The sequence below is a fragment of the Spinacia oleracea genome, chromosome 1 (assembly GCF_020520425.1).
Source record: "Spinacia oleracea cultivar Varoflay chromosome 1, BTI_SOV_V1, whole genome shotgun sequence".
Taxonomy (NCBI): domain Eukaryota; kingdom Viridiplantae; phylum Streptophyta; class Magnoliopsida; order Caryophyllales; family Amaranthaceae; genus Spinacia; species Spinacia oleracea.
The window spans coordinates 15,603,212-15,624,606 of NC_079487.1; the positions used below are offsets into that span (position 1 = coordinate 15,603,212).

General features: G+C 35.6%; 3 protein-coding genes across 11 annotated transcripts; 1 reads left to right on the forward strand and 2 right to left on the reverse strand.

The window, feature by feature from the left end:
- Positions 1-1,603: 1,603 nt before the first annotated feature.
- LOC110804048 (14 kDa zinc-binding protein) lies at positions 1,604-8,320 on the reverse strand. Its single transcript, XM_022009604.2, has 5 exons — positions 8,130-8,320; positions 7,553-7,610; positions 6,669-6,758; positions 2,052-2,169; positions 1,604-1,968 (listed from the first exon to the last, which is right to left on the reverse strand). The coding sequence occupies exons 1-5, from the start codon at positions 8,303-8,305 to the stop codon at positions 1,901-1,903; spliced, it is 510 nt and encodes a 169-aa protein (XP_021865296.2). The 5' UTR covers positions 8,306-8,320; the 3' UTR covers positions 1,604-1,900.
- Positions 8,321-10,149: 1,829 nt separating this feature from the next.
- On the forward strand, positions 10,150-13,462 carry LOC110804052 (uncharacterized membrane protein At3g27390). 9 transcript variants are annotated; one of them, XR_008926326.1, is made up of 5 exons: positions 10,150-10,440; positions 10,742-10,903; positions 11,899-11,977; positions 12,431-12,497; positions 13,139-13,462. XR_008926326.1 is itself a non-coding variant. In XM_056835075.1 (5 exons), exons 2-5 carry the CDS (start codon positions 10,811-10,813, stop codon positions 13,247-13,249), a joined length of 402 nt encoding a protein of 133 aa, XP_056691053.1. In that variant the 5' UTR covers positions 10,151-10,440; positions 10,742-10,810; the 3' UTR covers positions 13,250-13,462. The 9 variants fall into 9 exon arrangements, 3 of the variants coding, with proteins under 3 accessions (XP_056691053.1, XP_056691055.1, XP_056691054.1); XM_056835075.1 differs by having other exon boundaries at positions 10,151-10,440; positions 11,847-11,977; XM_056835076.1 differs by lacking the exon at positions 10,150-10,440 and adding an exon at positions 10,448-10,637 and having other exon boundaries at positions 11,847-11,977.
- Positions 13,463-17,021: 3,559 nt separating this feature from the next.
- LOC130466279 (phospholipid:diacylglycerol acyltransferase 1-like) lies at positions 17,022-18,946 on the reverse strand. Its single transcript, XM_056835078.1, has 2 exons — positions 18,775-18,946; positions 17,022-17,767 (listed from the first exon to the last, which is right to left on the reverse strand). The coding sequence occupies exon 2, from the start codon at positions 17,763-17,765 to the stop codon at positions 17,391-17,393; it is 375 nt and encodes a 124-aa protein (XP_056691056.1). The 5' UTR covers positions 17,766-17,767; positions 18,775-18,946; the 3' UTR covers positions 17,022-17,390.
- Between the last annotated feature and the right edge of the window lie 2,449 nt (positions 18,947-21,395).

The following is a 21,395-nucleotide window of genomic DNA, read 5'->3' on the forward strand; positions in this document are numbered from 1 at the left end:
AACTAATTAAAAAAATCCTATGGCAATGAAAGCGGGGCGTGTAATTCGGGACAGAGGGAGTATCTTTGGATTTGGAAACAAACATTTATTTTATAATTCAAAAAGTGAACATTTTACTACTCCCTCCATCCTATAATAGTTTTTACACTTTTCATTTTCATCCGTCTTAGATTAGTATTTACATTTTTATTTTAGGAAATGCCTCACATTTTAATACATTTCTCTTTCCACTACAAAAAAAATAGGGTTTCCAAACTCATTCTCACCCAGTTATACACATTTAATGCTAGTTTCATCCTTATAGGTCATATTTTGGCTTAAACGGCTATTCAACTAATTAACCTAAACAAGTATGCTAAACCCTTTACATGTTTAGTATCCTTCGTTTGAACTTTTTAAGGCTTATTCTAACCTATTTATACACATTTAAGGCTCATTTGATCGTTATAGGTCATATATAGGCAAAAATAGTTTTTTTCGTTCCCAACTTTCAAATAGTGAACCTAAATAGGAGTAAATATTTTAAACCCTTTACATGTTTAATATGCTTATATTTAACTTTATAAGACTTATTTCCATCTACTTATGCACATTTAAGACTCGTTTGATCGTTATAGGTCATATTTAGGCTAAAAGGATATTTTTCGCTCTCAACTTTCAACTAATGAACCCTAAACAAGTATTCTTAACTCTTTACATGTTTAATATACTTATTTTAAGGTTTCTAAGACACCTTTTTACCTAGTTATGCACATTTAAGGCTCGTTTGATCGTTATAGGTCATATTTAGCCCCATTTTTAGAGTCGTTCTGAGTTAATCTCAGTGATTGGTAAAAAGTTTCCAATTAAATGACATTTTCGTAAATAACTGATGATTTTATTATGAAAATGTCATTAAATGTGAGTTAAGGTACGGTAACATGTCATCAAAAGTGAGCCACATGTACGGTCATTATTGTATTTTCATAATAATTCAACAATTATATAATATACAGTCAACATCTCAAAATATACAACAAACTTCTACTAATAAATAATCTACAACTATAAATATACTGTCAATCACTTACCAATAAACAATATTGCATTTAAGTAATTTATCAGCAATCATAAATTACACAGTCAACGACAAGTGATATACAATCAATACCGAGTAATATGCAATCAATAACTACAAATATACATTCAACACCTAAATATATGCCATCTATAGTTTTCAAGCAAAATATTTACGAAAATGTCATTTGATTGGAAATTTATTCCAATCACCAAGATTAACTCGGAATTTCTCCTATTTTTAAGACATTATTATGAAAATTATAGTTTTAAATACCCGGTATAGACTATAGAGTAGCATATATTGAAACGAATTCGACAAAATTCATGATACTCCGTAATAGTTTCCCTGATAGGAAATATCTATGAATAAATGTGGTTAGAGATTTCTTATCTTTAATCATCCATCGCATAAATTCACAAGAATACTCCGTAAACGAGTAGAAATGGCTTCGGTTTTAGCACGGGGTACTTGAAAACTAAATCAACAACCCTAGATTAATTGTAGGTAATCTTGTAGCACAAAAAGAAAATACAGAGGAGTATATGTTATCTTGCGAAAATTTCACACACTGACAAATTTTGTGAAGTATTGTATTTAGTACAGGGGATTCAATATGATTACACATTCACAAAAACCAGTGAGGACGGGGATTCATTACTGTATGAAACTCAAGTCTATCATAAAGTGTAATTTTGATAAGGAGAGATACACCACTGTCGCAAAGCGTCGTTCACAATCACGGTCATTTAAAGAAGAAGAAAAAAACATGTTAATAACTCAGACAGCATTATTTCCATTGACAGGTTATTTCTCAATCTCTGAGTCCAAATTCAGCTTAGCTTAGCCAGCAGGCCAGTTCATTTGGCGTCCGCCAAGGAGGTGCACATGGATATGGTAAACAGATTGACCTGATAAATGAAGCATTACAACTTGTTAGGACACTGAAAATAAGTTGAAATGTTAAGAGATTATGTGGTTAGTTTTGACTTACATCCTTTTGGACCATCATTAATCACAATCCTAAAGCCATCGTCCAACCCTTCCTGTTTTGCCACAAGCTTTGCTGTGTGAAGAAGGCGGCCTAGAATCTCGTAGTGCCTTTCCTCAGCCTGCATTTACATGCAAACATAAATTATCGGGGCACGCCCATCAAATTGTCAATAAAGAGAGATCAGTTGAACAAAAATCTAATGGGTTAACAGCCTAACACGCTGTAATGAACCCAATTAAATGAGGCCCAAGAAGAGCAGCCCAACAAGAACAGACTGCAGCACCAAAGCAGACAAAACAACAGCACCAAACCGTTGCCACCACAAGAAGACAAGAAACATCAACTAATGCATTGTACTGGCAGTAAGCTTCACGGCATAAATAGAAGAGAAGAGGAAAGAGAAAAGCATGTTGAGAATGTGGTAAAGCTTAAGCTTGGAGAGTGGTGAGCCTCAAGCTACTACTTTTGTAACCCTAAACTCTGAGTTCTTCCCTTAATCAAAACAAGCAACTTTTCTTCCTGAGTTTATTTGTATCTGTTAGCAGGTGTTGAGTTCATCGCAATTTAGAAGGTGGACCATGGTGCACATAGAGCATGGTGCACCTTAAGAACACTAGTATCTAATTGAAAGAACATTTGGTTACGAGAAAAGAACATGAGTATTTTTTTTTATTTAGGTTTTTAATAAATAGTAAAATAATATATTATTTTTATAACAAAAAAGTGAAATATTATATCGCATGTTCTTTTGGCGTAGTGTCATGTTCTTTTGCTTATGCACATATGTTCTTTTGGTGCATCATGCTCTATGTGCACCACGGTCCACAGTCCACGGATTGCGATTACAATCCTTTTTTTTCATTTAGAATTACAGGCCCATTCCCCATTTTTTATGATCAAGCACAATCAAAGTTGACATGTTCACAAACAATTACATGTACAGTACAACTACATAGGTATTCAAGAAAAGGTTCTACCTTATAGTTGTCACTTTGGACATCCATATTTTCCCAAGAGGCTCCTGTTCTTTTACTTTTTTCCCTCTCTTACACGAATCTAAACAAGAAAACATTTGAAAAGGAAACCACAGTGGCATCTTGTAAAGAACTGAATATTTTGGGCAGAAAAATAATGACAGAAATATGTTTAATTTGATTGAAAGATGAAGAACACCAAACTGAGGTACCAAAGTAGTGACTTGAGGCCACCAATCTCCAAGGGTTAGTGACTTGAGGTCACCACTCTCCAAAGCCTAAGCTTTACTAATTTTTCCACACCCTTTCTCTTTCCTCTCCTACTTTACTTATACTATTGTGCTCTCTCCTACTTGCAAGTACAACATTAATTGCTGCTGCTGCTGCTTTTATTTGTCAAGTAGTGGCAACAGCTTCACTTGGTGTTGTTGGTGTTGTTGGGTTGCAGTCTGCTGTCTGCTGCTGTGTCTGTTCTTTTGGGCCTCATTAAGTGGGTTCATTACAATACCGACCTCCTAAACTTCCACCTTGTCCTCAAGGTGGGTAATAATTAGCAGAGAATTCACGGCCTCGGTAGCAATGGTCAATGCCATTCAGTTTTCTGAAATTGACGCCCAGTTTCCATTGACGCTCAAGCTCTTCTTTGTTAAGGGTTGCAAGAAAAATGACCAGGTTGTCATGGGGAAGTAAAAAGTTGTCATGTGGTGAAGTCAAGGTGAGAGTGGAAGTGGTCATGCCTCTCATGTGCTGAAATGAGTTTTGATTGAAAGGTTTTGGGTTGGGGTAACCAGGAAAGTGATTGGTTTTAAAAGTAAAGGGTTGGGTAAGTTTGATGAAAATTGGGCTGGGTTGATTAGATAAATGAAGAGTAGAGAAAGTAGGTTTAGAATTTTGGGCCTCAAAGGTGGGCTTTGTCTCATCAATCAAAAAGAGATTAATTTGTGAAGTAGGGTTTGCCAGCACGTGAGGACAATAATTGTCTTCTGCTTGGTTGTTGATTACAGAATTGCCCTTAGTAAAAGATTCTGTAATTTTCCCAACTCTTTCACCCATAACAGTGACAACACCTATCTTCACCAACCTAACATGATCCTTCCTTATGTCACCTTGATTGCCATTTACCCATTTGCCCTTACTTTCATCATCCTCTAAAGTTATCTTCTTCACCAAGCCAAGGAACCCATTAAAGCTTCTCCCATACACCTCATTTTTTGGAAATTTCTGTTGCAAGCTCCAATGAGATCGAAGTGCTCCCCCACGTGTAATACTGCCGGTAAAAAGAACTCTCCCCGTTATGACCAAGCCACCTCCACCGGAGTACCCATCCGAAAACTCACACCGTTTTCCACCAAACATCGACGATGAGGAGTTGATTTTACCAACTCCGTTTAGAAATTGACCACCACTGCCACAACCACCCACGAGAAAACCTGGACCACCACCAGATCCACAACCTCCAGCACCGCCACGCTCGAATTCTTCTACAGCTGGTCCACCTACCACAACACCGACATCACCACTTAATCTACCATACCTCGCGAACCCTCCGCTTGATCTGGTTCCTCCGGTACCACCGCTGTCGAAAAAATTTCCACCACTGTGGTTGTTTTCGTCTAACAAAGGTTTCTGGCCCATCAACCTTGAAAACCCAAGGAACGTATCCATCTCCAAACTCTGGTAATAATCTACCAGATCTACTTTTCTCGATCTCCCTTTTCTCTTGTGCTACCTCCAAGAGTTGTGGCTTGGTTGTGAAATTCCCCACCACCGGATCTGTTTAATGTTCTTTGTCATCAAACTCCTCCCTAATGTGCTTCAATTTTCGTGGTAATGGAGATAATGCTTCACCTATTCTCTTTTTCAAATCTTCATTAAGCTTCTTGAGTTCCTCCTCCATTTTCTCTTTAAATTTTTGTTGTAGCGGTGGTGGAAAGACATTACTGATTCCTCTATTTGGCACCACCACTTGTGGACTAACACCAACTGCAGATTCAGTGGCTCCGCCGTAACCGTGGCTCAAGGAGATATTTTGGAGCTCCACCTTGTCATATAACATTGTCGTAGTTGGTTGTGTGTGCCTGGACAATGCTGGTGAAGAACCAAAGCGGCGCCTCACCTGATTCTTCAATTCCGGCCACCTATAGAACGGCCAACGCTGGTGTTCCCATTCAAACCACCGCTTCGCTTCGCCGTCAAGTGATATTATGGCGGCCTTTAACTTTGCCTCTTCATTTAACCGGAAAAAATGAAAGGTATCCTCTAATTGCAGGATCCAACCCTCAAAATTCCTTCCACTAAATTCTGGAAGTTGGAGCTCTTGTCGGATTCTTCGCTCATCTTCGAGAACTGAGATTCCTCTATCTCTTTTACATGTGATGTACGCAACTCGTCCTGAATCCATGTTTGCATTTGATTTGCTGCACATTCTCCGGCGACCTCCATTTCTACGATTCCCTTTTTTTTTTTTTTTTTTTTTAAACTCAAAAGATCAGATCAATAATCCTTCCCAGAACTGTACCGCTCTGATACCAAGTGTAAAGAACTGAATATTTTGGGCAGAAAAATAATGACAGAAATATGTTTAATTTGATTGAAAGATGAAGAACACCAAACTGAGGTACCAAAGTAGTGACTTGAGGCCACCAATCTCCAAGGGTTAGTGACTTGAGGTCACCACTCTCCAAAGCCTAAGCTTTACTAATTTTTCCACACCCTTTCTCTTTCCTCTCCTACTTTACTTATACTATTGTGCTCTCTCCTACTTGCAAGTACAACATTAATTGCTGCTGCTGCTGCTTTTATTTGTCAAGTAGTGGCAACAGCTTCACTTGGTGTTGTTGGGTTGCAGTCTGCTGTCTGCTGCTGTGTCTGTTCTTTTGGGCCTCATTAAGTGGGTTCATTACACATCTCTTACATAGTTCAAAACTCTCTCCAGAATTTGGAGAATACTATAGAAGTACTTCTTAATAACAACATTATCTTTATCGAATGTGTTTTAGAAAAGCAACCAAGTCGGATAAACTGGTTTAAGCTTGGACTTCATGGAAACCATACATCACTAACATGCATTTGACGTGTGTTAAGCGCACACAACTATGCAAGTATGCAACTCAGCTAGGTTCATCACTACTTCAAAATTCAAAGTGATATTTAGCATAGAGGCCAGCTTTACGCCTTTACCTCCGTGTCCGGCCTAGAACTTCGCCCTTTCCCGGCAATCTTTTAAAAAATATGGTTCGCATAACTTCAAGAAAAACTAAATGATGTCTCATTACATGTTGTATACAATGGAACCAAGAGTGACAAGCTTTTATTTGTCTATTAGGAAAGTATAGCCAGCCTTCTGATAACCTAGCAAGTATCACATTAGAACCATGAATGAATAGAATGAGGTAGAGACACTGATACATTACCAGCAGCCAGCACGGCAATGCACACAGTGATTACAGAATGAGCTTTCAATTACAAGTGTACAAGAAATTATAAAACCAAGGACGCTAAAGTTGCTGCATAAAAAGAAAGCACTGGTATAAAACCAGCAAACAACCTGTGGAGTATGATATTGATACCTATTCACTACAGAAAAGACTAGATATCAGCAGTAGTACAATGTGGAAGGAAGAAGTGTAGGAATCACAAGTACCTGGGAGAGTCCAGTTAAACCATCCTTCACCTTGGGGATGATAATGATGTGTGTCGGAGCTTGTGGGTTTATGTCCCTAAAAGCAAGAACCTGGCGGAAAGAAATTTAGAAGTTATAGATAACAGTGTAGACAAAAGGTAGGATATAACTATGATTGTATGTTGAGTATTTGTATATCTTGAAGTGAAACATGTAGACAGGATAAGCATAGAAGCCAAAAATAAAATACAAAAGAAATAACCACCATAACATACACATTTCAGGAAGAATTTGGCTTTCCACTACAAATGAAAACTACAGAGGAACAAAGTGAGAGTGAACCAAAGTAAAGGAAAATTAGACCATATCCAAGGGTTGGAAAGAGAAGAAGACCAATCAATTGACAATCGATACAAAGACACGAGAGCCGGATATTGACGACAGAAACAGGACAACAGCAAAAGACAAAGGGTAAAAATCTAGGCTTGATCAATGAATGAAAACATGTACACAAGGATTAATACATATACAACAAAATGACATACTGAACCAAAAGAGGCAACAAGACTGACAGGGGCATACTAATGTAAGAAAAACCAACAACCAATTATCTGTTGGTTCAGTGGTGATTGGGGTTGAACTTGGTAGTTGGTAGGGAGGACCCCGTGTTCGATCCACCACAACAAAAATTGGAAGGGGGCTGGAACCTATCTACCCATAACTCGACCCGAATCCGGATTAGCACTAAGGGTGAACCGGGTGGTACACCAAAATAAATATTGGGGTGTTTGGTAAGCATAATGTCTCAAAATTAAACCAAACAACAATGATGTTAAGCTACTAGCTTTAATAGTGATCACTATATATGTCAAGATACTGATTTCCTGAACTTGTAATATCAGTACCTGTTCGTCCTCGAACACGATATTGGCAGGAATTTCCTTGTTGATAATCTTGTCAAATCTACATCATTGTACAAAGCCACATGTCATCGCCAACTTCAAATCAACCAATTCAAAGAAGCAAATTGTAATCCTAATTGAAATTTAAAACACTAAAATGCACACATGCTGCTCACATCAATTGCCTACTTTTCTTCCCATTATAATTCAACCCAACATGGGAATTCAGAAAGGGGTAAAATCATCAACACCAACCGAAAAAATCATAAAAATGTTGAACTTTGAGTCAAAAAATTCTTGACAATTTTAGTTCTTTTCATAACAACAGGAGTTCCGCACATTGATCAAAACCTATAACCATTACCAGTCATTCTTTATACTTACCCATTTCTAATCTTCCTTTTCTACTTGTATTAATTTGACAATGAAACTCCAAAATCCAATTTACCCAACAAAACCCTAATATTAAAAGGAATAATCAATCTCTCAAAAATAACCCCAATTCAATCAATTAATTTAGCGTTGATTTGATTGAATTAGAGAGGAAGAATATAAAATGAAAGTTTTAAAAGAGACTAACATGGTGGGAGAATCGGCAGGAGCGGAAGCAGCAGCAAGAGCAGCTTCTTTCTCGGAAGCCATTGATAAACACGAGTTTGAGTTTGAGTTTGAGTTTGAGTTTGAGGTGAGCAGGTGTGAAGCCAACACTTGAATACGGCTCGCCGTTTTGTGTGGTTTTATAACATCATTGCTCATTGCATCATACGCTAACTTTGGTCACGGTGGAGAAACGTTTTCTTTTGTTGTGGGTCTCTAGTGTAAGGAAATTTTATTGTACAACCGGGTGTATTGTGTAATCGTGGATCAACAATAACAATTCTAAGCTTCTTTTTTTTCTTAACGCAAAACGAAGAAATATATTTACTTAATTAAGAGTACGGATACAAAACAACCTCTCAACGAGATGTAATACGTACCCCTATGAAAATCATACTCGTACCTATCCAAAAACCGTACCCCAACTAAGCAAACTATATTCCAAAAAGCGCCAAATCCGCAGCGCAACTACAATTTGAAAGCCCACCCGTAATTACCCTTGCCCCAATCAACTTTTCAACTAAGAGAAATAGAAATTTCAAAACAAAATAGATAGAAACGTCAAAGAAGAAATATCAAAGAACCCAAGAAGTGGTGAGTGTGCTCACCTAATAAATCACTGTCGTTCTTTGATTAGAGAAACAGGTTGGGAGGTCAAGGTGGTTCACGTCTACAGAGAGGGGAATCGCGCGGCTGACTGGCTTGCTAATCATGGAGTGGCTCAACCTCTAAGGACCATGATCTTGGAGGATCTCCCGTTAGCTTTGCGTAGAATAGTAGAGGAGGACATTAGGGGTGTGGCCATGCCACGCCTCATTCCCCCATAGCTAGTTATTTTTGTTCCCAGTAGCTAGTAGTTTGTGTTGGAAATTCTCATTGGGAAACACAAAGGAAAAAAGGGTGAGTGAAAATTCAAGAGTCCCACATTGGAAAAACTCTTCATATTCCTCTTGTTTATTAATTGGGGAATGAGTGTAACTCTTGTTTAAGAAAGTGTGAGAATGGTATGGGTGGACACATCACACACACGCGCGCGCGCGCCGGGCCGGGCGCGGGCCGCGGGCCGCGGGCCGCGGGCCTTGGTACTTGGGACTTGGGACTTGGGACTTGGTACTTGGGACTTGGGACTTGGGACTTGGGACTTGGGAATGCGGTTCGCGGGCGTGGGCGTGGGGTGGGTTTTGTGGGAACGTCGGAGTTGCGCTAATCCTGGAGGGCGACCGCATTCTGTTCTACTGCACCGGGAGGTAGCGCGGAATCGTCTTTTAGGACAGTGGGTGTCCACGACGCAACAATTGTTCTTCGTTCAGTTCATCGAATCAGATAAGTTTGTTCTAATTTTCGCTTTAATCGCAACAGTTTGCTCTTTTTTTTTCTTTGTATTTCTTTTGGAATCTTTTCCCCTTCAGCATCAAAAAAAAAAAAAAAAAAAGAACTGCGAATCCGAAGGAAATAACTCCAAGAAACCTTCAGTTGTTAGTAATGTCACCATCCTCCACTTCAACAATCTCTATGTCTTTAGTCATTGTTGAACTGCCAACAACAAAGGGAGCAAACCCTTTTCCTTTTCCTTTGCCAACCATCTCCTTGTCCTTGCTAGAAGAGCTCTCAACCACCTGCTTGAAACAATAGAACCGAAGACAATCTAAGAAGCCGAAGAAGCAGTAGTAGCCTTGTTGATAATTAAGGAATTATTGTTGGAAGAAGGTACAGTAGCAATTGCACGAGCCATTGCTTCCCTTCTTATATTGCTCACATATTCTGGATTTGCATGCTCAAAATCGATCTCATAATCCCCTTTGGCACAAGATGGAATCATGTAATGGAGCTTATGACCCACTACAATGAGCAGCAAGAGAATGAGCCACTACTAGAAAAAAGGGTTATAGCAACGCCCTTTTATGCAACGGTTTTACTAGCGTTGCTATGAGAAAGTCTTGGACTATACCAGCTAGAGTCTTTAAAGACTATACCAAAAATTTAATAATAATATTCTCAAAAGTGGGTAAAAGCAGACAAAAAAAAAGAGGGAAAGCCTTAATCTCTGAGCGCCAAACTAAAAACTAGAGAGAGAAAGAAATTTTCATTTTGCGCCATCAAATAAATCACCCAAAATTTGAGTGCCATAACCAAATCAGTGAATTTGAGCCCTCATAACCCAAAAATTTCAAGAAAAATCAAAACCCTCCATCGTTTTCTCTTTCCTCCATCGTTCTCTCTCTTCAGAACCAGAACAAACTTCTCTGATTCAACATCAACAATGGAGGGTGAGAAAAACTTGAATTTCCGACAAGGTTTCCCTCTTTCTCTCTTTAGATTTTCGATTTTATGGTTTATGATGGAATGATGTTAATATGGCAATTTTAATTTAAGTTTAGTTGAGTATAGTGAAATTTGAGTAGAATCAATTTGCTGAAATCGATCGAATTTGGAGATGAATTTCCGTAATTTAGGGTTTGAGAGGAGAGAGAAAAAGGATTTCAATTTTGATGTGAGTTTTTTTAACCCATAGTTTTATGTTTCTGGGTTATATTTTAACGCCTATTTAAGAAACTAAAAATACCCAATTGCTTCAATTTTGATTTTTGGTTGTAGGTTTGCTGGTAGGAATCGTTGGTCTCAGATTGATTGTAGGAAGTGTTGCAGTGATCCTGGGCCTTTTCCATGTACATGTTGCTTGGACGTTTTACAATTGACAAATTCGACCAATTTTTATTGCTTTTGATTGTGGAATTTGCTGAAATTCAACACTACCAGGTTAGATACACCGCTTAAGGTAGCAATTTTGTTGACTTTGCCAGCTCTTGCTGCTATTTGGTTGGCTTTGAGCATACCAGGAAGTGTTATTGTGGGTGTGGATTATGAATTTTTCACTCCTTGGATTTCAACTTACTTTTGCTTTATTTTTATTTATTTTATCTGGCATGTAGTAGTAATCACCAGTATATATGGTTAAATGGTTTGCATCCCATCTGCTGCTCTATGGAACCAAGTTGATTGCCTTGCGCACGTGTATTGGCTAAATGAATTCTTCTTAGAACAAATCATGCAGCTTTTTTAGTTGAATTTCTATTTTTAACTTGTTAATCTCAATTAAATATTTGTATGAGTTCACCAATATATCCATGGCTACTATTGCAAATAAATGAATAACAGTCCAACATTTTTTTATTTGGCCCCTCTATAAAGGTATTGGGAACACAATGTACTGAAGTCAAAACAAATTCTTTAAATAATATTTCAAATCTCTGTTTGAGACTTTGAATAATACTCCGTATTCACAATGTCTGAGATTGAGTTTTATCAAATTAGATTATAACGTCTTTAACATGACAAGCATTTATAATAATGCTAGAAAAATACGTGATACTTTTTAAGATCAACTAGAATGTTAATTTCACATAATAACTGAAATTCAACACTACCAGGTTAGATACACAGCTTAAGGTAACAATTTTGTTGGCTTTGCCAGCTCTTGCTGCTATTTGGTTGGCTCTGAGCATATCAGGAAGTGTTATTGTGGGTGTGGGTTATGAATTTTTCACTCCTTGGGTTTCAGCTTTTAAGCCCTTTAGACAAGAGAATGAATCCAATAAATTCTTACACTGCATTGTGATAATTTTCTGAAGTGGCATGTTTTTCTCTATATATTTTCCTTCCTTAGTTGATTTTGTTAAAACTGTTTTTCTCCAACAATTAGGATGGAACATGGGATACTGTCAAACGAAGTTGTGTTGTCCGGGATTTTGCAGATATTTGCATTCATTCATATCCAGTTTACTTAAAGGAGGTTCGTGAATCTACAAGCTCAAACGAGCTTCAGACTCTTAGGTGGGTATTACCGTATTACTTGTGATGATCAGAACCTAATCTGATTAACTTAAAATGAGGATAAACATCTAACTTCTTCAAATGTGTATTTAAGCCTTATTCTCTTCACCGCATTTGTTTTATTGTCCGTATAAAAGGACAGTTTGGAATTAGAAAGTAGTGGATTGCGTAGAGTTTTGTTGTGTAAAAGAAGACTAGAACCATGGTTCATTTGTGGTTGCTAAACAAGGGATTTCATATGCATGCTTTTGGTTTGTTAGATAGATATTCTAGCTAAGTTAACCTTGCTAATATGTTCTGGCTATCATGCATATTTTTCCATGTACCAGCAATCATTGTTGTTGGTTTGATGGGCTTAATTGTTGACATTCCTTCTTTCACTGTCATTGCGATAAAAACAAGTCCTTTAATGTTACTAAAAGGATGGCAGCGACTAACACATGACCTTATTAGTCGCCAGGGCCCTTTTCTTGAAACAACTTGTATTCCAATTGTTGCTCGTCTCAAGCGCTCCGGCAAGGTTTTCCACTTTCTCTCTTTAATTGTCTTTTCGATTTCATGTTTTGTGATAATCTCTGTTGAGTTCTCATCTGTTTCAGTATAGATGATGACTCTAGTAAGAACTTCTAATTTGTTTATTAGACTGTTTGAGGTTTAGTGTAGTCTAAACTCTAAACAAACATTAAGCTTATCGTAATCTCCAGTCACGTAAAAACTTATCATAATCTCCAGCCGGGTAAAAATAATTAGTCCTAGATTAGTCCTAGAAGGATAATAATTAGAATTGGACTACAATTCTAATATTGGTATATTAGTCCTAGAGTGTAGGCTAGATTTGGATTCCTAAGTATTAGCAGTAGTATTAGATTACAATGCTACGTTATCCTAAGTCTAGAAGGAGTATAATTAGTCTTTAGCTTGTACTATATATATCTTGCTCATGATCATCAACATAATTCCAAGCTTTAAGCGTCAATAATGATCTTCTTAACTTACCAATGTCAATAATAATAAGCTTTAATGCAAAATTTTTTTAGGAAGCTTTATTTGCTTGTCCACTTTAGTAATTAACTTTGTTGAATCTATGGTTCCTTTCTGTTTCAATTCTGCATTTTTTTTTTTAATATATGTTAATAAGAAATCTACCATGTCTGCTTGTAGCTTGAAAAGGAATGGCAAACGAGAAAATCACATCAAGCGGCCAACGAGATCTTGGTGTTGAGGTGTAAGAATGTTGGTTTGCACTCAAATGCATCCGTCAATCGTTATTAGCTCTCAAAGTCTAATGAAAAACTAGTTTTAGAGTACCAAATTCATTTACTTTCTTGTAAAATGGTATTGAAAATTTAAAGTCGTGTACCAAATAACTTGATTTAGTTCATTTACCATCTTGTAAAATGGAATTGAAAATTTAGAGTCAATTACCAAATTTATTTACTATGTTGTAAAATGGTATTGGAAATGGTACTGAAAATTTACCGTCGAGTACCAAATAACCTGTGATTTCTTTAATTTACTATTGGAAATGGTATTAAAAATTCATAACGAATGAAATATGATGTTCCAAACATCTAAGCTACTTATCTATAAGAAAATAATTTATGATGTTAATCCTATAAATATGATCATATAAGATATTTATCCTCGTATGTTTGTTATTTTGTAATATATAAATTTGGTGCTATTTCCTATTTTCCGACCAAAGAAGTGTTTGAGAATCGTATGGATTTGTGTAGATGGAAGAACAAGAGAGGTGGATTGTCGATCATTGTAATTAAAGAACGATTGAGCCAAAAGGGGATGATATTGGAAATTTGGAGTTGATTACCAAATTTGTTTATTATCTTGTAAAATGGCATGGATATTTAAAGTTTTGTACCAAGTTTTTTTACAATCTTGTAAAACGGTATTGTAAATTTGAAGTTCAGTACCAAATTTATTGACTATATTGTTAAATGGTATTGAAAATTTAGAGTACAGTACCAAATATATTTACAATTTTGTAAGACGATATTGTAAATTTATGACTCGTAAGATAATTATACTCACTCCATTCCATAAAAGTTACTATAATCCAATCCTTGAGTCCAAATCCTTATTTCGTACCCCAATTCAAGTTCACATACATTTACAAAATTTGATATCAAAATCGAACTTTAACCCAAATAAAAAGGTAGCATAGTATACTCACTAATACTATTTTATAAATTATAGTCTCCTAAAATAAAAATACTCTAAATATCAAAATCTAACAAAATAATTAAAACTTATATTTACTTTAATTAAAAATTAGTTATATTCTTTTTAGAAATTTAATATAAACGAGCTTGAACGAGCTTATAAACGAACATGAACGACCTAGGAAATGAACATGAACGAGTTTTTCGCGAGCCTAAACGAGCCGAACACTAGGTTGTTCGAGCTAGTATCATTTATTAAACGAGCTTAATATTTTTGTTCAAGCTTGTTTATTTATTAGTGAACGAACTTTGACCGAGCTTTGACCGATCTTGTCGAGCTGTTCACGAGCGTATCGGCTCATTGAATACTTGACCTTTTTAACTATGTATAATGTTATAAAATAATTTATATGACTCGTAATCAAATAAACTATGTTATAAAATAACTATATGACTCGTAACAACTTGTGACTTATAATAGTCAATTATCTTAAGTCAAAAACATAAAAGATAATCGTATGACTCGTAAAAGTCATAATTGGAAGCAAATAGAATGTTCTAACGAATGAAATATGATGTTCTAAACATTTAAGCTACTTATTTATAAGCAAACAAACTATGATGTTAATCTAATAAATATGATCTTATAAGATATTTATTCAAAATATAAGCTATATTCTCACATGTTAGTTATTTTGTAACATACAAATTTGGTGTTATTTCCTATTTTTCGACCAATGAAGTTGAGAAACATATAGATTTGCGCTCTGTATATGATTAAGTACGAGGTATGCCAATTTAAAAAGACGATGGAAGATCAAGAGGGGTGAATTGTCAATTATTGTAAAGAACGATTGAGCCAAACGAGGGGAACGAATTGGAAATATGGAGTTGAGTACCATATTCATTTAACCTCTTGTACCAATTCGTTAACTATCTTAAAAAACGGTATCACACATTTATAGTTGTGAGTACCAAATTCATTTACTATCTTCGAAAATGGTGCTGGGATTTTTTTAGTTGCGTACTAAATAGTTTGTGACTTATGATAGTCAATTATATAATTTCCTAAGGAATTCATAAGATTCGAGAGATGCATGTTTTCCTAGTTATGGTTTGTGATTGATTGTTGTCCAATCCTGATCTGCATTTGTGGTGAATCGTTGCCCTAGATTCCCTTAATATTGTTATTCCCCGATTTAATTATTGTCTTAGTTTTAGTTATAAAAATCAACCATTTTTCCTGTTCCCAATAGTCTAAACCTTAGTTTTAATAGTATAAATAAGAACACCTATTTCCATGTGGATACGATCCTGACTTCCCTTGCTACCTTGTTAGTGGAATTAGGTTTATTTTTTTATTAGGTGATACGACTTAAGCCTGTCAATAAGCAAACTATATGATATTAATCAAATGAAGATCTTATACGATATTAATTCAAAACACAGGCTTCCTAGTTCCAAGTGAAACACAATTTCAAATTCAAATTCAAAGTGAAACACAATTTCAATTTCAAATCACAATATTCCAATTTCAAATCAAATTCAAAGTGAAACACAATTTCAACAACTCTTTCAAATTGAAACACAATGTTCCAATTCCGCTTCCTAATTCAAAGCTCCACAAGTTCAATATCCGCAATTTCCAATTTAAAAGTTACGATAATCCAATCCTAGAGTCCGAATCCTGATTTCGTACCCCAATTCAAGTTCACATACATTTACAAAATTTGATATCAAAAACGAACTTTAAGCCAAAATGGGGAAATGGTTTTGAAATTTTGGATTTGAGTACCAAATTCATTTACTTATCTCGTAATATGGTATTGAAAATTTAAATTTGAGTACAAATGCATTTACTATTTTGTAAAATGGCATTGAAAATTTAAATTTGAGTACCAAATTAATTTTTTATCTTGTATCTTGTAAAATGGCTTTGAAAATTTAAATTTGAGTACCAAATTCATTAACTATCTTGTAAAATGGCATTGAAAATTTAATTTTGAGTACCAAATTCATTAACTATCTTGTAATATGGCATTGAAAATTCAAATTTGAGTACCAAATTCATTTACTGTCTTGTAAACTGGTATTGGGAATTCGATTTAATTCCGAACTTTTGTTCAAATTCGAGCACAAATTCTAAGCCAAATACAATTCCAATTTGAAAACATTCCAAATCCAAAATTCCAATTTCGGTTCCTAATTCAAAGTTATGATATTCCAATGCTCGAGTCCAAATCCTGATTTCGGACCCCAATTCAAGTTCAAATATGTTTCCAAGCCTCATTACAAAATTCAATACCAAAATTGAACTCCGGGGAACGTTTCCATTGCAAAAATGGGAGCCGGCCCCTAACGGCCTAACCCGACCAAACCCGAGCCACAGTGAAACCCGAGAAAAAAAAGCATTCACGAGAAGTGTATCATTGTAAGTAACGATTGAGCCAAAATGGGAGGAGCAAGAGAGATGGATTGTTGATCACTATAAGGGACAATTGAGCCAAAAGAGGAGGATGAAATTTGGATTTGAGTACCAATTCATTTACTATCTTGTAACAATGGTATTGAAATTTTGGATCCCAATACCAAATTTATGTACTATCTTATGAAAATAGTATTGGCGTTGAGTACCAAATAACACTTAGGATATGCAAATGTCTTGTAAAAACGGTATTGGAAATTTGTAGCCCAGTACCAAATTTATGTACTATCTTATAAATGGTATTGTAAAATTGACATTGAGTACCAAATAACTTGTGACTTATGGTAGGAAATTATCTTGCGTAAGCAAACATACAAGGTAGTCATATGACTTACAAAAGTCATAATGAAGCAAACATGATTTTCTAGATGGTCAGGGCTAATCTAAATTAATTACTTATAAGAAGAAAAAAAACTATGATATTAATCGAATAAAATATGATTGATCTTATAAACAAATGTTACATATATACTCTGTATATCACTATATGAAATCTATATTTTCAGCCTCCATAATCAGTAGCCTCAAGGGAGTATCCACTTTCTTTAACAGGTAGGAGCTTAGCCTGAAACTCTCTGATGTTGTTGCTGCTTTGATTTGTAATTTTGAGGTACCAATCCCCAGCACCATCTGGCACAGGCCATGGTTCTTGGTTCACCCACACCACAAACCAGCCACGCCGAACAGTGAGAATCTTTCCACATATGCTCTTGAGACAACATTTTTAAGGTCCTAAGTCCTAACTACATCACTTTCCACTGAGTAATTTTCTTTCTGTAACAGTTGCCTTACGTATGGCAAGCGATTCTTGGGTGCCTCTACCCTCCAATAGATTAGCAGGAGGAGCATGATCATACTCCCTTATAAAAGTTTGCATTCCATAAGGGTTAAACCGGGTTTTCCCTTTCCATGCTTTAGCACACATGTAACCAACACTCAAAACAGGAACTGTTTCATCTCCATTAACATTGTAAACCCCTCCTTTGAGACAAGAGCACTCATCTGAACTGTCTGCCATTGTATCAATCTGAAAAGGAATGTAACAATCTGCTGTTGCACTCAGCTTGTAAATATAGGCTCTCTCAGTAGGAATTCCAACTCCATATAAAGAAAATATCTCCATATCTGAAGCATTTGGAAATTTGCATGTATTGTAAGACAAGGAGTGTAAATCACAGGCGAGAAATTTTTTAACCTTTTATCTACCTCATACATGACCTAGAATGAGACGCTTGTTCAAATTTACAAAGACATAGACTAGTTGTACATAAATGATAACCAAGCACTGTGCACAATACACCTGCGCCAGCATTTTGATTGCTTTCAACTTTGTGTTCAAATTCTTCATTTTCTCAAAAAAATTTAGAAATGTTAACACCTTGATGGACTTTAAGAAATCCAGGAAACATTATGAGATTCAACAGAATCAGTGTTTACTGATTACATTATTTGACCGTTAATTTCTGCAATGAATGACATAAAAACTACTCAGCCGGAAAATAGAAACAATGAATTTGTGTTGCAGCCTTACGGGAGAAACCCAAATGCCCCAAATCAAGATAAATAATGGTCTGATTTTTTTTTGTTGACAACGAGAATTAATGGTCTGATTGTAACAAACTTTACCTTCATGAAGTGTTCAATGGATCACACAAAAACCAAAAAGTTGGTAAACAAGGGTAACAAAAATTAAAAAATCCTACTTTAAAATTGATAAAAGGGAAAGTGACTATAATTTATTTTAAGGATAACCAATATAATTAGTAGTGACATGAACTAGGCCACCCCAAAGTATATTCAGTTGAAATTATTACTTGAATGGTTAGAAATGCAAAGCATATCATAACAAAAAAATTGGACGGTAACTTTGCATGGGTTGGAAATAGCCAACAACTCTTTAGCCAGATAAGAAGTGTAGCAGATGAGTGTAGCATATCATTAACATACGTTCAACGGATGAGTGTAACTCCTAAAAACCATAGAACTTTCTCTCGCACTTAAAAAAAAAGTTATCACTTGTCATAATGTCATAGCCGGGTAACAGGAACAACTAACAAAACTGTAAACAAGATAACTTCCAAGATTTGAATAGTTCAAGAAATAGGTGAATATAAGTAAATACAATAACTTACAGTGTACTTCTGCATTAGCGTCTTCATCTTTTGACGATTTCTTTTCCAAATTTCAACAGACGCAAGCCTTCATAATTCAAGTCTTTAAATGTACTTCTAAATTTCAAGGATGAAACACGTACTCAATTGAAAATTGGAGAGAAGTGGGTTTTAGAGACAAGTGTAGTCTGCCAACAGATGCACAAACCTGGTGGACAAATTTAGAACCCATGAAATCATTATCAAGAACCATCGATCCTCCTCCCGCTCTTAAGTCTTGTAAGAATGATTTTGTAAAAGTTACATAGACAAATGCAACCGTTTCTACTTGAATAATGATAGCAATACAAAGAAATAGCTAAAATCTACCTCAAGTACGAAAAGACTGAGTGTTTTCTGTAAGGAAAAAAAATCCAGCATATCTGATTTTATAGTGAGGTTATAAAGCTGAAACAGTATGGTTGAATCATCATTTTACTTGGCTAGCATTAAATTAATAAGTATCAACCAAGACCTAATGTTTTTTCTAAAATCAGGCCATTAAGTAGATGACAAAACGTAGCCTATAAGTATTAGCCCTCTTTCTAACCCATACTGAAGTCAGCAGTTCTACAAAGAAAACATAAAAATATTCACACTTTAATACACAAGGTAAACCATACGCTACAACATTAGAAATTCAAACTTACAGAACCAAATTCAGCAGCAAAGCAACTAGATAAACCATAACACAACCCACTCCAAACCACAGCAAAGCACGATGAACAAAAATCAAACATAAGTACCTAGCAGACATACTAACATGGGATCCCAGGGATAGTCAACCTCGGAATAAGGCATCACAATTCACAAACAATCAGATGGAATTTTCAAAGGTATCCGAATTAATATAACCTAATTTAGAGCATACTAAATAAATCAAACAAATTAACTTACAACACAAAATCCAAACTCTCAATTTCTTACAATCAAACAATCTTAAATTTACAATAAATATATTATCACAACAACTGCATGCATAAATCGGAAATAAAATACAGAAGAAATTAAATACCGATTTCCGGAGCTTCTTGATTGCCGCCATAGTCTTGTGCTGTCGTGCTTTGAACATCTTCCATACCTGAAGAACAATTCAATTTCAAAATAATTAAAAACCTTAATTTCTAAAGAACGAGATCAATGTAATTTAGGAATTAGAATTAATATATGAAATCAGTAAATATGAGGGAAATAAGAGGAGAGAAAGAACCCTAGAAAATGGAAAATTGAAATGCGAAGAGTTGAAGCAGAGAGATTCGAAAATCTCAGAAAGTTTGAAGTGATTTTAGAAGAGAGAGAAAATTTTAACATATTAAATACTATTTACTTTTACAAATAAGAAAAAGAATAAATAAAATATATTTTGAAAATTGAAAATTGAAACCTGATTTGTAGAGAGAGAAGTAGAAAATTAAAGGGAAATGTTTAATTAGTGGGTCAAACACAAATAAGCACGTGAATTTACCTTTATACCCTTGGTATAGTCTTCAAAGACTCTAGCTGGTAGAGTCTCAGAAAACCTCGCGTTGCTATATCTTGGATATTGCAACAGTTAAATAATTATACATTTGAGTAAACTCTGAGTTTGAAAAAGTGTTGCCATAGAAAAACTATAGCAACGATTGTATATTTTAATTATTCTTTTACAACAATTTTTATATTTTTTAATTTTTATTTTTTGATAAATTATGGCAACGATTTTGGTGAAGCAAATAAAACATGTTAAAAATAAAATAAATACATTTTAATTAATTAAGGTACTAAGAGTTTCAATAAACCACATTTTTTTGGGTTTTCCTCTCTTCTCCTTTATCCTTCCTTCATCGTTCTTTGGAGATTTGCGTTTCTGAATTTCGAGGGGCGAACGCTGTATCAGTACCTGCTACAGGTAACCTATATCTTCCTTTTGTTAAACCCTAATTTAATCAATTGCCCCAATTTCAGTTATTTTACAAAATCCCAATTTCTTTTCTTCATTGTTAGCGCATGCATACCTTTGGTTTATTTAGTTTTGTTGCTTATTTCACCGTAATTTTCTTCTCAATTCTTAAATTTTTCATCAAAATTTGTGAAATACTTGCTTGTTTGATTGTTCTTTGTTGATTTTTTTGATTTATTTGATGTAATCTACTCGGAATTTGTTAAAATAGACTTATGTGTGTGATTCTGGGATTCTCTGAGATGTGGGGCTATCCTTCCTCCTTTACCACTGCTCGGGGTAAACCTCATTTTCCCCTTTTTTCTTTGTTGCCCTTCTCCTTTAATGCAAGGCTCTGCCAACCAATAATTGTGTTGTTGCTTGCTCCTGAAGGACCTGCAGTTGTCCAAGGTCCTTTGAGCCCCAGTCCACAAACGGACCTGGCTGATGGTTGCCATTAGTTAGAGTGAAAGGGAGGGTGGAGGAAGAGGAGAGAGAGCGATAAAGGGAGGGAGGTTTGAGCTAAGGTTAGAAGTCTTTAAACACTGAGGGGGCGTTTGGTTCGCGAATGGTAAACGAAATGGATAGCAGAAAGGGAATCAAGGAGAAAGGAATGGAATGACCCTGATTTTCCCTACCTGATTGGGTATTTCCCAGAAACGGAATGAATTGCACCCTGATTCCC